At 46.6% G+C, this 17872-nt stretch overlaps 1 protein-coding gene across 1 annotated transcript in view; it reads right to left on the minus strand.

The window, feature by feature from the left end:
* Window positions 1–11280: 11280 nt before the first annotated feature.
* Window positions 11281–17872, minus strand: part of ACER3 (alkaline ceramidase 3) — a 63665-nt gene continuing 57073 nt past the window's right edge. Inside the window, exon 11 of the mRNA XM_076328473.1 lies at window positions 11281–17784. Within this exon, the coding sequence (XP_076184588.1) occupies window positions 17731–17784 (54 nt within the window). The 3' untranslated portion in view covers window positions 11281–17730. The remainder of the gene's footprint in view (window positions 17785–17872) is intronic.

Consider the following 17872-nt stretch of genomic DNA (forward strand, 5'->3'; position numbering starts at 1 on the left):
TAAGCAAAGTCGTTCAAGGTCATAGTCAATCACTGGTGGGAGGAGAAGGGTGTTAATTAGCTGTTTTATTTATGGGGGTCATCATGACCAAAGGACCAGCAGTTGGTAACGAAAATGGAAATTATAGCAACTCCTCTTGTTTTTGGCAGAAGCAGCTCTTGGATGAGAAGCCAAACTGCTGTCCTTGACCACGACGGAGAAGCTGAGGCTATTGAAAGGCAGCGTTGTGATGCTCATGGAGACCCTGTGGAGCCCTGTGAGGCATGGGCCAGGGAGTCCCCCCTTGCAAAGTCCCATCTTGGGGCTGAACTTGGTGATGCTCCTTCCACAAAGATGCTTGGGCAGCGGCTGGGGAGGTGCTTAGCAGGGATGGAGGTCTCAGAGGGCATCTGAGATACCTTGGTCGCTCATGCAGACAGGTCCTTGCCCGAGATTTTGCCACCTCTCCCGGCAGATGGTCCAGTAGCTGCATATCCTTTCTGTTAATACTTGTGTTTCATTTCCCATTTGAACTTCACCAGCATCTTCCTACAGCTATTAGACCTTGCAATATCCTTTTTCTCCTAGTTTAAGAGCTCCCTGAGATCAGGCATCTCCTCCCTTTGCATTCTGCTCCACCATGCACTACCATGGACCAGCTAAGGTAGGAAAATCAGTTACTAAACTGGGCAGGTAGGACCCAGAGTCACTAGGAGGCAACAAACCCACACCTTGTAGCTTACTGCATGATGTTCCATAGGAGAGCAGCATGATCATGGCAGCCGGGTCTTTAATGACAGCAGTATCTGGCCAGAAGAGACCTTTCCATCCAAAGGCCCATATCATAACCTTTCATCATCAAAAGGCCTATTTTTTCCCTATTTCTTCATAAAATGAGAGGTGGAAATCATAAGCCCTGCTGAAACCCACCCTCTGCCTTGCTGCCCTGGCGAACGCATCAGCCGCGGTTCGGGATGCGCCCGCGCCGTGATCCGCACAACGGCCGGCTGGCAAACAGCTCGCGCTAATTGATAGCTCTGCTGGGAAATCCATACCATTAAATTCTCCACTTAATTGTCTGTATCAGCACTTAACTTCTGTGCAGTCACAAATCAGGCAGCTCTTTAACGGTCCGGCTGCTATTAAGCAAGACAAAAGTCAACCAGCAAGAAGCTTGCTTGAAGAGGAATGAGAACATGACATCAGGGTTTATACTGGAGGAGAGAGTTGATGTTGCAGCTGAGATCAGAGTGAGAGCTGTGGCCCAGAGAGATGCTGAGAGATTGGCCTTCCCCCGAAAAGCTAGCAAGGTAAATCAGCAGAGGAAAGGTTATCCGTGATTATATCTACAGAAGGTAACTCGGGTATCACAAATCAAGCTCTGGCAGCACAGGGCTGCTTGAGCATTTACTCTTCTCCTCTATCCCGAATCCTCCTTGAATCCTCCTCCTCGGGGGTGACACCAGGTGACACAAGTGTGGGAAACGGGGCTCCAGTCGCCAGTCCCTCGGCTGTCTGAGCAGCAGTGCGTAATTAGAGGAGAGCTGGGCTTACTCTGACAGCTTTCCTACCCCGCATCGATCTGCTCTCCTACACGAGTACTCGCCTGCTTACGAATAAGCGACTTCAGAAGAAAATGCCCAAGCGCTGAAAAAAAAGATGGTGTTGCAAAGCCTTGTCTGGGGATGTGCTGCAATATTAAACTCTAACGTGCCAGCCCAGCCCTGCAGCACTTCGGGGTGATCTGCACTTAAGGAGATGAGGGTGGGGCAAGCGTCCTGGCTAAACCCCAGCTGGGTTTGCAGCCGGGCGGCTGAACAGCTAAACTGCCGTGCAGAACGGGGAGATACCACCTAAAGGGCAGCTTGGAGGATGCAGATGTGAGCATTTCCCACCCTCTTAACCCACCATAATTCCTTCTGGGCTCCAGGAGCCGACTGTGACATGGCCCCTCAATTCCTGGGCTTTCAAAGAGCCTGAACCCATCTTCCCAACAGAGCAGAGAAACCCTCAGATTTTCAAGGCTTCCAGACATAAGCTGATGGATCTAGGAATAGGGGAGAACTGAGTAGCAGCCAATGGTACACCTGCCATCCATCCTTTTGCTGGATTAATACAGAAAACAAGGAGATAGCAACTCCCAGCACCACGTCCCTTATGTTCCTCCACAACTGGAAAGATCTTTCCTGAAACCCCAACGGGGTGCCAGGACCAGGTGGGGGTCGGGTAGTAACAACCTACGGGTGCTGCCCTCTGCCAAAGCCCTGAGACATCAGCAGATAAAAGCGGTGGCCAAGAGCTCCCACCTTGCCAGGGTTTCTCACGGCAAAAGCAGCACTTGGAACGCCTGGAAGTCAGTACCATCTCCTGGCCACAAACCCTCCAGGACTTTGGTCATCGTTCAGCCATGACCACCCAGCTGGAGGGGACCAGGGCTCAGCTGCTTTGGCAGGGATGCACCTCTGCTTGGGAGCAGACAGCGTTAGGAGTTCAGTCGATGACCTTGATTTTTCCATGGGGTTTTCCACAGTGAGAAGCAAGACGGTTTGGAAAACAAGCGGGTTGCCAGCAATCCCACGTTCCCTGGGGCAGAGAGGAAGGAAAGGAGCAAATGGCACCGCTGTGCTCTCAAGCTGCTCTTTATTTATCACGGGTCAGAAGCCGCCCTAAAAAACGCTGACTCCAAACTGTCCTGCCAAGAGCTTTTTAGGCAATTTTCCTGCTGATTCTCTTCTTCACCCCAGAGACGAAAAAATTACAGGGCTTTTTTTCCCCTCTGTCACCATCTCTGCCTTCAGCCGCCAGCAGACAGACATCTGAAGCTCCCGTTTCCAGCAGCTCCCAAGAGCATACAGAGAGCCGGGCAAGGCAGAGCCGCACATCAAGGCTCTTCCACACAGCTCTTCTTGCAGGTAAGCAGCTTGTTGTGGTATTAGGACAACTTCTGATCGTGGCTTCACAAGCCTAAATCAACGCTGGGATTGGTGGAATGACTTTGGATTTACGCTGGTGTAACAGAGACTGAGTTTTGCTTGATAACAGCTTCCCTCTGCTTCCAGTCACGCTCACTGTGCAAACCGGTGGCGTGTTTCTGAAGGACTCGCAGAAAGGCAGGATTCGCTTTTCCTAAGCAAATTTTAGAAAACTCTGCTGTGTTTTGAGTTTCTCTTCGTTTCGCAGTCGCCTAAAAATCCTGCCCATTTATAATGTGTAGATACATCAAAACACCACCTGGTTCCTGTGTCAGAAGAGACTTTGTCCTTCCAGATGGTGATCTTCAGATGTCACTTTTGGACTGCCCTCCTTGGCTTTGGGAGTGGCCGGCTCTGGGGAGGAGGAGCAGGCAAATGTTGGACCTCATGGGAAGACCCTTGACCAAATCCTTGCTACCACGTATGTAGAGCAAAGCTCCCAGAAGAAGACAGGGCCAAAGATGACTCAGGTGATTCCCTGCAAGACAAGACAGTAAGATGAGTAGCCAGTGGATCTGAAAGGACAAATGTACCCAGGGATTTACTCATTTTGTGCAATATATTTCTGACTGAGCTACCTCCAACACCCACCAGGACTGGTGGGTGGGCCACTCACACCCGTTGCATTTCAAAGAAACGGAGGTTTCAGAGGGGTTGAGGATAATTTGCCGTGGTGGCCATGTGTCCCAACAGTCCCTTCAACCCCCTGCACCAGGAACCACGCACCCGTGTTTCCATCACACTCATCCCATGAGAACTTGACATCTGGACGTTTCCCCACCGTTACCAAGGCAGGTATTTTCACTCCATGACCTGTTCTCCTTCAGCAAGCAACATCTCTAGGACACGTCCTGGAGGCTCCTAGGGTATTTCCTTCTACGTATTGCTTATCAGCCTAACCTTGACCCCAACATGAGCGTGCAGCAACTCCAGCACTTGCGCTGACTCCTGCACTTGGTGAGGAAGCCAACTCCAACCTCTGCTTCCAGACTGTCTCTGATTACAGAGCTCGGGGAAGTTGCCAGAGTATTAATTAGAGAGGTCACCTCTACATCTCAGCTTCACCCGGGCTTAGCTTCAAACACTAGGCAAGCATAAAACCATTAGCGATATCAAGATTTATTTGCTGCAGTACAGACTGGCTGGAAAGGTGGAGCTGAGGGTGTGGGAAAAAACAACAGCGATGTAATTCTTCGCGTAAACCCCAGCAGCAAGGCACTGCTCAGCATCCTCGTCTAACCCCTGAACCGTAATTCAGCTGCTGTGTTTGGGAGTCCACAAGAGCCTTGACTTGGGCACAGCCCCTCAATGCATGCTCAGAAATCATCCTCTTTTCTTGCGGTGTCTAGCGATTGGCTTCTGCCCCTTCCTCCTCTGCAAGGTTTATATTTCAGGGGAAAATACTGTACTGTAGCCAAAATGAGCGTGTAGGAGAAGGAGATGTTCCCAAATGTACTTTTTTCAGAGAGATCTTTTGACACAGTAGTTTCTCATTGCTGCCAGTTTGTGAAATGGACTCAACCATCGTTTTAAGAGCTCTGGATACACCTTTTTATCATATACTGGGAAAAGCAGCGACTATCTACCACTGCTGATGAGACTGCTGGTGACCATCTGTGTTGTGCAAATACTCCCCTCACACACCAGTAATACAGATGATGACGACAGCGACGGCATCTCGCGTGCCTCGATTCTCCTCTTTTTCCAAGTTTTAGAGAACAGGGATGTCTCAATCGGAAATCTTGAGGCGAACGTGACACTTAATTTTAAATGCTCTGTGTAGCCAGTGCAGGCTCAGACATTGCATACATGGTGATGAGGCCCCCTAAATCTTCAGAGGGTTCCCGGGAAGGCTTCTCCACCAACCTCAAAACTACAATATGCCCAAGGCCCCCCTAAGCTTCAGCAAACCCTGCTGAGTTAGCTGTTTTTTTTTTTTTTAAAGCTTCATTTACTTAGCCCTCCAGATAGCTTCCCCCCTTCTTTTGCACAACACAACTGCATTAGTCAAGTAAATGAATAACAATACAGTTTCTGAGCAGACCTGTGGTGCTGCCAAGAAGCTGTTGCCTCATTAAATCTGTGTCATATCTACTTTCACTCACAGAAGGATGCACGTCTTGGCTGCTGGGCAGTGTACGCAAGTCGAGAATTGGGGCTCTTTTTGTGTTTCAGATTCTTGGTGGTTTTTGTAAAGGAGATGGCATCACGCAGTCCATGGGCAGAGCAACGGAGAAGGAACCAGGAACCCTCTGATCCTGCAAAAACCCAAATGTTAATCTGTCTTTCGGAGAAACATATATCCAGCTTACAGCTAGCATTTTCTGTTTTGCAATGTGGAAGGAAGAGAAGTTCCTCCAATTCTCTCCCAACTCTGCAACCCTACTGGCTCGTGCTGCAATTACACCTAATCTCATTAATGAAGCGCTGCCAGACCTGGCTGGGATTTGGAGAGGAGATCGAGGAAAAAGACAGGTGTTGCAAGAAGTGGCAGGGCTGATTCACAGCTTGGCTACCTTCCCTCTGAATCAGCAGGAAAATAATTAATATCCCAGGCTAGCAATAGGGGACAGCAGCCAGCTAGATAATTATACGGTCCTCCTTATTTTTTAATAACTCAGGTAATCTCACTTACTTGCCAGTGGCAAAGAAAGGGCTGTATTAATTAGAAAACAAATGCACTGTGCGAAGCGTTTGGTAAGGGAACGCGAAGACAAAATGATTAGCTTTGCCTTAAATCCTCAGCGGAGCCTCTCGTTTCCTCCAGGCAGAGGTTTGCAGCCTAAACCCAGCCCTGGGGCTTCCGTGGTGCTTTCAGTGGACCTCAGCCGGTCTGGGCTGTGGAAGGAGATATTCACTGCTGCATGGGGCCGGTGGGACGGGCTTGGGATGCTTGACCCGGGTGCTGCATCCTTTGGGAGCCTCTGGTGTTGCTGGAGGGGTTCCCAGGGGGACGGCACTGTCTCACATGGGCATTCCTGTCTTTTAAAGGGGAAAAAGAGAGAAAAAAAAGACCGAGCAGTGGTCACATAGCACAGAAAGACCCATCACCACGTACGAGGCTGGGAAATCATACTGCCCGAGGATATAGAATCATAGAATCATTAAGGTTGGAAAAGACCTCTAAGATCATTGAATCCAACCGTCGACCCAACACCACCATGCCCACTAAACCATGTCCCTAAGCGCCTCATCTACTCGTCTTTTAAATACCTCCAGGGATGGGGACTCCACCACTTCCCTGGGCAGCCTGTTCCAATGTTTAACCACTCTTTCAGTAAAGACATTTTTCCTCACGTCCAATCTAAACCTCCCCTGGCGCAACTTGAGGCCATTTCCTCTCGTCCTATCACTTGTTACTTGGGAGAAGAGACCGACCCCACCTCGCTACAACCTCCTTTCAGGTGGTTGTAGAGAGCGATGAGGTCTCCCCTCAGCCTCCTTTTCTCCAGGCTAAACAGCCCCAGTTCCCTCAGCCGCTCCTCAGCAGACTTGTTCTCCAGACCCCTCACCAGCCTCGTTGCCCTTCTCTGGACACGCTCCAGCACCTCGACGTCCTTCTTGGAGTGAGGGGCCCAAAACTGAACACAGTATTCGAGGTGCGGCCTCACCAGGGCCGAGTACAGGGGCACGATCACTTCCCTCCTCCTGCTGGCCACACCATTTCTGACACAGGCCAGGATGCCATTGGCCTTCTTGGCCGCCTGGGCACACTGCCGGCTCATGTTCAGCCGGCTGTCGACCAGCACCCCCAGGTCCTTTTCCGCCAGGCAGCTTTCCAGCCCCTCTTCCCCAAGCCTGTAGCGCTGCATGGGGTTGTTGTGGCCGAAGTGCAGGACCCAGCATCGTGCCGGCCCTAACTGGCTCACCCCGTCCCCCCATCAGCAGGGGAAAACAGGGTGACCCCCAGGCACAAGCAGCCCTGTGCTTTCAGGTACGGCTCCCACTGCCACAGCATCGCTACGTGCCAGTTTTTATCTGGGAGGGGGTGAGTTAATCAGTGAAACAGCTCAGCCGGGGACGTGGGGCATCATCCCTTCCTCCGGGCACCCGAATTGACAATGTGTTGCTCCAGTCGTACCCACAGATTGACGTTGTCAAACCGGGCTCTGCCAGGGGAAATCTCACAGCCTGGTATCTGGGGCAGCGCAGGCGACTGCAGAAAACACGTCGGCCACTTGTGAAAAAGCGGGTGGGCTGCTTCTCATCAGCCAAGCCAAGAAAAAAAAGAAACAAGGCCTTTAATGCAAGTGCAGTAGGGTTTTACTCTTCACATTGACATGGACCATACCTTCACAGCTCATATAGATATCTATCTCTTTCTGGGACCGATGTATGAGACTTATAACTACCATCACACCTTAATGAATAACACCGGAGACTCCTTCTGCTCTCCCTAATTTGCTGACTCCTGAATTCAAGCTGCAGGAGCCGTCTCTGATATTATCAGACCGTATATATATAAAATTAAAATATATCTTAGTTGTCAGTGAGCGTTTCTCCCATTTTGCTCTTTCTCCCTGATCTAAGATCTCTAAGCAGAAATAGCCAAGCTGGGCGTGTTTTCAGGCAGGAAAACACAGGGGTTTCATTTGAAATCGGAGGCTGTAAAGGGATGTTCTCCTCCACCTCCAGCCTTCCCACCTGAGGATGTTTCTGCTCCAGATATTCATCACCACCCTTGCTGGAGGTAATCGCCTCCACCACTCTGTCTAGCACTGTTAAATCTACTTAAGGCAAGAATGACCAGGTTTTTATGTTGATTTGGGGTTCTGTCTTTAAAAAGGTATCTCCCGAGTGGTGTTTAAACATTGATTTCCCCTAAAGCCTGATCCATGCCAAGATTTTGTCGTGGGTTTGGGCTGGGGTTGTTGCTGCGATGGTTGTACAAACCTGACGTGGAGCTGCTGATGCGCCCCGTGATGCTTACTGGAGAGGAAGGGGTCTGCTGGGATGTAACACCGATCATGGTGTGGGAAAAGGGGCTTTTACTCCGTCCTGAACAGGAACACCACGTGATGTGAGCCTATGGAGAAACCCACCGAGTATCAGACGTCCTGGGCGTTACTGAAGAGCCACAACTGCTCTGGAGGGGCGTACGTGAGCGCATCGGCTGCAAAGCAAATTGATAGTGAACGGTCAAATTCAGGGGGACGCGGCAGAGAGATCTTCAGCAGATACAAGTCCACGATGTTAATCAGCCCTCTTGCTTCAATTAATGCCAGCAGCAAGAAAACACAGCTGGAGTTTGTTTGCTTTTCAGATAACCTGTATAAAAATATCCCTTCTGTAACAGCTCTGCTTTGACGCCGTTGCTCGCAGGTTTGTTGCTGGTTTTCATCTTGTAACTAGCGCTTAATCTTGTTTTCATTCCAGCCAAGGTGGGATGTTAAAACCAAGAAGATTAAAGAAAAACCCCAAGAAATAGAAGGAAAAAAAAAAAAAAAGGAAAAGAAAAAAACCCTAAACCCTTGGAGGACTCCAAACGAACAGAATCCTGTTAAGCAATGACTCACAAGTGCCTGGACAGGTTTGCCTGGGTGCAGAGTGGATTTGGCCGTCCTGTTCACCACTTCTCTTACCTGAGGAGAGGAAGTTGGACTTGTCCCCAGGCTTCTACGATACTGCAGTATTTTAACAAATTTACTCCGTTCCGCTGTTCGGCAGTGAGTCAACACGCCAGCTATGAGGAAGAAGCAGTGCTAAGGTTAGGCAGCCACATAAATCACTGCAGCTCTGCTCCTCGGCCAGCCTATCAATATTAGGGGTTGGACATCAGTTTACATCAGCCGAGTAATTCAATTAATTCAATTTCTGTGGGATCATGCGAGCTGCTGTTCATTAGCATTCACCTACCTGATCTCAGCGATGAGAAACCACTGAGTCAGAGCCCTCGATGTCTCAAGGTGTCGGTGGGTGCTGTGCTGCGGGTGCGCGGTCCACAGGAGCTGCACACATGAAGCTCCGGCCGGTCCCCGCCCTGGCTCTACATGCATGTCAGTGCCATTAATTACCGCTAATTGGCATGTGCCTCTTGCATGCAAGTTACAAAGTCAGTCTCAGTGAAGGAGATTAATGAGGTTGGACGTTTTTCAGCGGCTATTTGGATTGCCGTAGCAGCTGGAAAGTGTCATGCACCAAGACCCTTGGGTGTTGCATGGGAGCAAGGTGAGATACCCAGTTTGGGGATACCTCAGCTTGGTAAGGAATTTAGGAGCCAGGATGCTGAATTAACTATATTGATTGCAAAATAGGTCTAAAATAAGTCTGTGCAGTTTCTGCTTGTAGGTTGGGATGTTTTATCCATCACAAGTGGTGCTCCACACACATTAGTTCTGTGTTGGCAAACACAGGATCCCTCACATGCACAAGGTAAATGAGGACATCCCAGCTCTGTTCCTGCTCAGGGCACAGGGGACCTCCTTGAGCTCCAGGTCTCACCACATTATCCTCTCTCGGGCTCTCAGGCGACTGAGGCCGAATCCAGACATTTGTCCTTGTCCTGCCTCTGTCGGTCCTCCCCCCCATGCCAGCACAACCATGGTGGAGTTATCTGTCTGTCCTGTCCCCATGGGAACCCACCGAGGAGCTCTGCTGAACCCCAATCTGGTGTTGGACCTACCCCTTCAGGCAACCCAAGTTAGCCCTGTCTTAGCTGTTGGAGAAGGGGCTCTTTGGGGAGGCAGAGACAGGGCAGATGGCCCTGAAGGTGGTCTCTGAGGACACAGAGCTCTCCTGGGTAGTGCCAAATCACCAATCTCACCTTCGGCCAGTTCAAGTCTTGTTTTCCGTTAAAGCCAGGAGATTAACATAAGCATGTTGAACAAAAGCACGTTGAGTGCTTGGCCCCTCTGGGTGAGAGCCAAGCCAAGATCACTCGGGCTGCTTGAGGTACATTTCACAGCAAAAAGGAGTCACCCACTGACCCACAGAGGGGACAGATGCATCATGGCTCCATTAGTGACTCCATTATCTCCGCCACCTCCATGCACGTAGCACCGAAGGTCCAGGCTGGATAGCCAGCTCCTCTGCCAAACTGGCAGCAACTGTCTCCATCGTGGGTACAGCACCGAGCACAGCCAGGTCTCTGGTTAGAGCCACTAGGATTGAAGTGTTGCAAATATATAGCTTCAAGTTTTAGCCTTTGAACAGGCTGAATAACAAAAAAACAAGGGGGAAGTGGGGGGGAAGAGGGAATGGGAAATTAAGAAAGCTGCAAGTAAATTGGCAGTCTTGAAAGGGAATTGTCAAGCTCAAAATGGAATTTTCTGGCTGGGAGGAGGTCTTTGACAGAACCACAATGTTTTTATCCCCAGGGAAATTTCAAAGCATTACTCAGTTCTAGGCTAGCCGCAAGCTCAAAATGCAAAGCTGGATTTCATCCAGCCCAGCATTCAGGCAGTGCTTGTCTGTGGAGTTTGGATGTGCCTCTGTGTGCAGCCCCACCGAGCAAGCACCGAGGGGAAGCGGCACTGGTTCCCCCAGATATTTACACCACTGGCTACGAGGTTTCCTGCCCTGTGGTTTGGCCCCCGAATATTTAGTTCAAGGTTGTCCCTGCGGAGACACAGCTGCAACGGACATGAGCAGGAGAAAACGGGGTCTCTGAATAGGACCTGGGAGACGTGCCAGAAGCAGGGGAAATACCCGATGGTCACTACCTGACCCTGGCTGCTGGGGTGTGATGAGATTTGCTGGGTAAGTGCCTCCCGGTCCATGATTTCTGCCTGGAGAGGTTCTGCTTTGCAGAGATTATCCTCCTCTCTCACTGAAAGAAACAGGAAAAGGGTGAGGCAAAGGACGTGCAAACCGCGCGCTCCAAGCTGATGGCACGCTCTCCTGACTCCTGCCTTTTCCTCTCCCACCCCATGCCAGGCACCTGAGTTCCCTTCTAACTGGTGTGCGCCGGGGAAGGCCTTTGAAGGTGAGAAGATCCCGCGCTATTTGCAGTCAGCACTACACCTCCGAGCAAGGCCCGGTGCTCAAAGGGCCCCAGCGCAGGGCAGTAAAGATTGGGGAGCCCCAGAGCCCTGCACTGGAGTTCAAAATGAACGCAATCACATCTCCCTTCATTTTAAAACGTTTCTGTGTTTGCTGGGCGGCTGCAGGCAAGAAGCCAAGATGACCAAGCTTTGTGCTGCTACCACGGGGGCTCAGACCGTAGTAGCTGCAGGCAGGCAGCTTCCCCATCACTGCAGGTCATACAGATCCTGCTGTTCTAACTTGTGCACCCACCAGCCGGGACATACAACCACGCATCTACTGAAGAGCATCAAGGTGAACCGGCCAGCCCCGTGCAACACAAAAGCCAGGAAACACCTGGGAAAAGTTGTATTTAAAACAAAATTCTTTAATAATCTGAACTATAAAGACACAAATTAGTGCTTGACTGCAGCATGAATAACAAATGAAATACATTAAATATTTCAAAGCTACTGTGCTTTGCAAAGCAAGGTATGCTGATACATATAAGCCTAATGTTAGTTACCAGCTGGTTTGGTACGGAGAATCAGCTCAGTGTAACAAAACTGTCAATAAACATTGCTCAATGCAGCTGCGTTTTACAGGTCAACTGCTATTCATCTGTCACAGTGTCGTTATCTATCTGCAACAATACACTGAATTTCAGGAAAAAAACATTATGTTAGAACTAATAGTGTCAATGTTAGAAAGTTTGGTCACGTAACGTGCGGAGTATTTCATGTCCATTACAGGTGGACAGATGTTATTTGCTAAGACAGTAAACATCATCAGTGCATTAAGCTGAGTTCAATAGTCAACATCAAATAGTCAACATCAATTTGGAAGATCAAGAGAAAAATCGGTTCCTGTTCAGCCTAAGGAGTAACTACCGTTTATGCTGCTTGAAACCCTCTCTTCCAAAATCCAAGGAGCAATAGTATACACAACCAAAATTCTTCTACAGCGACTGACTGAGGCTTTAACTTAGAAAACATTTTGGTACACGATTTGCTATGAGCATGTGTGAAAGCCCATCTCTATTCAACATTGGCTTTGGAGGAACATATATATATATTCCATGGTTTTGAGGAAAGAAAAATCTGAGATTGTGCTTACAGCTATTCATGTGTTGCGGTGATGAGGGACAAATAATCAAAAGACCCTTTATCTTTGCGTTTGTAAAATCTCAACAATCTGCTCTAAACATCAGGCAGATTCAGCTTGTGTGAAGTATGTGCAAAAAAAATTTGCAGGCACTGGTTTAGGGTCTTGCATTAGCTGGATTCTGAGCTTGGTGGTTCTTAAATCTGCAATTACATGCTTGATCAAATCGAAACACTTTCAACAAGTAAAAAGGGAGAGTTCTGAAATAAAGTAAGAGGTTCAGGCATCAACCTTGTCCCCAGAATTGTACATGCGAAGCCCCATATCCCCAGTCCTGTTTGGAGCATCTGGCTGGGAGCTCCAGTAATGGGGCTCTGCATAAAGTGCTTGCTTGACTGCTGCGCCCTCACACCGCCCGTCATGGAACTACACACACTAAAATAAACACCAGCTGTGGGGCTAAATCCCTCAACCAGTTTTCAAAATCTGAAAAGATGCAACAGCATCAGGGACGTGGGGTAGTCAGGCACAAGTCTGAGCCAAGCAGAGGCAGTCACGTGCTGGATAACCACGTTTCTGGAAAGCGACTGAAAAAAGTGCTGCGACTCCTGCAGTAGGAGAATTTTTAACAGAAACCAAACCGACCTCCTACCTACCAAGGACCTTGTCTTATGGACCCCAGGAGAAAACACAGCCTCAGCTCTCGGAAAAGACTTGCGACAAAGAGACCAGGCACTTGGCAGCCGTAGGCAGTCGTGAGCGAGAAACTGAACAAAGAAACCCAAAACCAATCTTAACAGTTATACAATATATTCTCTGTAGTTATGTTGCGGACTCTCCGACAAAGCTGGCAGAGGACGTTCCGGGTGCGTAAGAAAAGTGTTCATTCATGTACGAAACAATCCGTGTCACGTTCCATCCTCATAAAAAAACCAGCTGAATCATCTACAATGAACCGAATGTAACAGAGTCTACACCACTTAAAAAGTGAAGAGTCAGCACGGAAAGTTAAATGTATAAATAGCAAAACATTCAAGCTTGTTATGTAAGTATCTAAAGTGCAGTTTATCAGGAGGGTGGTTGACGTAATACTACGGGATTCTGTGCTTAATCTTTTGATATTCTCTTTCCACGAAGATTTCTTCATCTCCTCCTGGCTTTCGCTTCTCACGGGCAATACAGACTCCATAATTTATCCCTCTTCATACTAAAGTCTCACAGTTAAACAGTACTTTGCAGTTAAAGCCTCCCACCGCCTACTTATAAAGTGCAGATGGGATTTCTTTAAAGTAAACCGTTCTATCTGAATATGTAAATTTAAATTACGGGGCACACGTTCTGCCAAAATTAAGGTGTGTTCCTGGATTCTGAGGTCTACTGAAGAAAACAGCAGTGCTGCTTCGTTAGAGCTCGTCTTCCACGGAGAAGCGTTGTATTGAATTGTTTCACCACCTGCTATCAAATGCCAAAAATATATCCACAGAGAGAAACAGGTTTAAAAAAGACGGTATCACCAAAATTCTTGAATGCAAACTGAACAAGGTGGTAGTGACTGTGAGAAACACTCGTGATACTGGGAGCATTTTCTGTTGCCAAGAGTTTGACATGGAGGAGTTAGCTGAAAAACTCATTCAGCTGTTTGAAACCAGGTGTTGGAAGCAAATGCACTACAGCCAAAAGAATCAACTGCATTTCAAATCATACAGTTTCCCTTCAGCCAAATATTAGATCAGAAGAGAATTAAAGCTAATTATAAAACAGTATTTTCCATCACATCTCTTCCAAAATCATGTAAAACAAGTTATACTGTTTGCATCTTAGCTTTAAATGTAACTTAACTGCCAAAAAGGTTTCACTTCGCCTGTCTGAATTAAAGTCCTCCTACTCGTATCTCTCTCTAAAGCAGCCAGACTCCTGCACGCAGAGGAACTCAGCAGACTGAGCACAACCTAAAAGTGACAGACACCGAACAAGCCAGGATGATTCTATGTTTACGGAGAGCGAACAGAGTCAGCCACGGATCAATACAATACTGTTGCCAACCTCAGGGGCTGCACGGTCTAAGTCAGGCTGCTCTAACGTCTGCACATTCAGGCAGACATAATTAAGGGCACAGGTATTGTACAATACATGACAGAGGTAGATCGGCAAGTGATAGGCTGCGTACTCCAATTCTGACTATGGGGTAGTCTTCTAAACACTCGCGGGTAGCACATCTCCCTTGTGCTAAAAGAAAAAGCATTAAAATGAAGTCCGGAGATGACTAATACTGCTAGCTGACAACACTGCCTTCAAAACATGGATGAGATTCGTCCTGATGGCAGATTTTTGTTTATCATGTCCTATCTTCAGTTCTGGATAATGCACGTCTTGAGCTATATCCAGAAAATCTAGATTCCCGCCATAAGCTATGGTGTTGATCTGTACTGGGAGAGTAATTCTGAGGTTTTTCTTTTATTTCCAAGGAAGAATTTTTCAGCTCATGGTCTGCAGAACTACTTGCTGCTGATCTGTGCCAAGCCGATGGTCGTAAGGTGGCAGATTTCCTGGTTCTTCATGGATGTTAAAGAATAAGAGTTCATCGCTATCAAGTCTGCCCAACACATCCTGTAGGATTCATATTAAACGACACCTGCTACTTCCCTAATTCCCTTTAAAGTAGCTGCTGTCTGAATCCTACTCCAAAAATAGGATCAAAGACGACCCACCTTAAAAGATGTAGTGCAAGAAAAGTTTGGGATATGCTGCTCTAAGGTTTGTAGAAAAAAAAATCAGCATGTCATACAAGTGATATAAATAAAAAGCACTTTAACAGACAGTTAACACATTACAGGAGTAAGGATGTATGTCCTTCCAGGCACTAGAAAAGGCAGTCTAAATTTCAGTGACGTGCAGTTAAAACTGGCTTGCCATTTTCAATATCACTCACAAGATCAGTAAGGCAGTGAAACCAAAGCACCCATAATTTTACATGATTTATGCTCAGAAGGATACACACGTAAATTACATTCTTCAGGGTCTAACATAACCTGAAAGAAAGGCTGCTGGAAGGGTGGTAGACGTGTGCAAGTTTTTGGTCATTTGGAATGAAGGAAGAAGCCAATTTGCGTAATTTTTTAAAAGATAAAAACATCAGTGACAAATGATATGTGAACGAAAAGCTAGCAGCAGCGTAAAATTAAAACAAGAGCTTTTCCAACTTCTTTTTTTAAATCCTGACAATTTAATTCAACAAGATCTGAAAAGAAACACACACTTCCTAGTTGCAATTGTGTAGGAGAACCAACACATTTCTTTTAAATTTACCATTGTAGAGATGCCTTATCAGTAAGAAAGTGGCTTTTCAGCACACTCTGGTTCCTGCAATTACAGGGAAACCAAACAGAGCCCCCAGATCCTCCAGTAACAAAACTAAGGCCACTAAAATAAAGGTTTTGTTCGTTTTCTTAAAAACAATACCACACCTAGCAGATGTCACAAGTGACTGTGACAAGTCTCGTTGGTGCACTGCTCCTATTAGGGTACTCTTTCCCTAAGTTATGAAAACATGTAAACATGCTAATAAAAAAATCAGATACAGTGTACAGAGGCATGCTTGAGAGAGCCTGGAGGTCAATAGGCAGGCACTTATTTTTAAGCTACATTTTTAAAACAGTTCTCAAATCTCTTTACAAAAACTATGCCTTCTGGATAATTAAAGACACCTGATCCAAGCCAGCATTTTCCTACTTCTATGCTAGTTATTCCAACATCTTTCAGTCTGAAGATGACACAAATTTCCCAACACAGATGCTGACCTTGTCTATGGAACCGGAGCCTACCGACAACAAATCTGTTTTAAAATTTTCAATCAAGAATCTTTGCAGTGGCTTGCCAATTACGGGTTGAAATGCACTGCTATCAGCACGTGCTTAAACCTCACCGAAGTCACCCAAGGTTAAGTATCTTTTTCTAGCCCTGAGTTTGGGTCTATTTGATCCCAAGAGCCCAGGGTCAGTCACATAACAAAAGCCACGATTTTATTTGGAGATTCACATCAGGAGGAGTGCTACTGATGGCCACCGAGGATGCAGCTAAGCTGCAAACAGGAAAAAAGAAAGAAGATATTAAAGGGAGGAGACCATTTCAGTCAGCGTTGATTGTACAATACAGATTTCAGTCCTGCTTTTTCAGCAGTTGGAGCAAGGAAGCTTACACTAACCAGGACTTTGTGATCTGGGAGACAGCTTTATAGCTACATTACTGTGCCTTGCTGCTGTGGGCACATTTTAAATCAATACAGAATGGCATTTCCAATCAGTCTGAGCATTTCCCTTTTTTCCCTCATGGCAAGAAGGATAAATCCCTCAGAGCATCAAAAGCAGACAAAAATTGCATAGCATGGCAGCTAGGAGGCCCAGAGACAGACTCCGTTAGTTGCCCCAAGATCTGAAGAGTCAAAACCACAGCCTCCAATATGAGGTATATTTTGAAAAACTGTGTTAGTTCAATGTTTTCTTTATGCTTACTTATTAACTTTCATCAGCTGGGTCGATAAAAATTGCAGAAACCAGAGGGTTTGTCCCCCCACATTAATCCCCAAAGTTTGGTTTTAAAAAGGTGGTCAACTTTCCACGGAGTAACCATGTGATGGACAGATTAAGAGCAAGCAATCAAAGTGCTGCCGATTGTATTTTGGGATATCTTCAACATCAATCTTGTTCTTTACTCTTTCTTCAATATTTCTGAATAAGAAGATGCTTCTGAAAGTCAGACCGATATTTAAGACTTGTAAAATAAGGGAAAGAGATAAATTCAAAGCTGAACTAGCACACATCTAAAGTGTTTGTCAATCTGTAGTATGAATGGGACACGGGGAGTAAAAAGTAGGTATAGAAAAGGGAGGAATGTAAATAATAATTATAAAAAAAGAAAAAAGTGTTTCTTGTGTTTATACAGTCATCCTGCAGTCTCATGATGGGTCACTGGTCAAACAAATTAGGAATTCAGTTTCCACACACAAACAAGCACCCCTATAATGCTTCACCATCTTAAGTGTCTTCTGACGGTCACACCCTGGAACATCCTCCACGATGTACCTCAGTTGGACTAAAGAGAAAATGGAAGCTTGGTACAAAATGAACTAAATGGCACGGATATCCCAACTGTTTTGCTTAAAATATAAATTGCAAAGGAGGCTGTGGAAAAGCAGGATAGAATAAAGCCTTAAATCAATCATTACATACTTCATTAATTGTATAAAAGTGCAAGATTAAAGTAGTTCAGGTTAAGCATTCAGTTCACTATAGGCCACACAAATGCTTAGCTTGGCCATCAATGGCCTGTTTTTGTCATTCAGTTACTAATATTAGTTTAAACCACAAAAAGAACAACAACTGAATGAAAAATGTATGCAATCCACTTCAAAAATGGTTAGTTTTCTGTGACCAGCACGAAATATTAGCTCAGTATCATCAGCTATACAATATATACATAAAAATATTGTGTCTTAATCTTTGTTTTAACAACTTAGAATAAAGCTGTACTAAACATTATTTCCCTAGTGTGCCAACTCTTTGCTCTGTTCCAGCCGGCTGGCCTGGTAACACAGAGAAGTCCTTTTATAGCAACGATACTTGAATTGATCCATAATTTTGACACTTCAGCCATAGTAACTGTTGAATCGCTTTATTCAGCCAGGCTAGGTGATCGCATGTGACTGCCTAGGTCTCAGTCAAAGCTTCTTGGGCGGCTCCACAAGAAGAACAGGCCATATTCCAAAAATAAACTGTTAAAAGAAAAATAGAAAGAGGGGAAAGAATTCTTGGAATATTATGTCTCTTGGAACAGAAACCAAACACTGTTAACCATCATTT

Source organism: Aptenodytes patagonicus, chromosome 1 (assembly GCF_965638725.1).
Source record: "Aptenodytes patagonicus chromosome 1, bAptPat1.pri.cur, whole genome shotgun sequence".
Taxonomy (NCBI): Eukaryota; Metazoa; Chordata; class Aves; order Sphenisciformes; family Spheniscidae; genus Aptenodytes; species Aptenodytes patagonicus.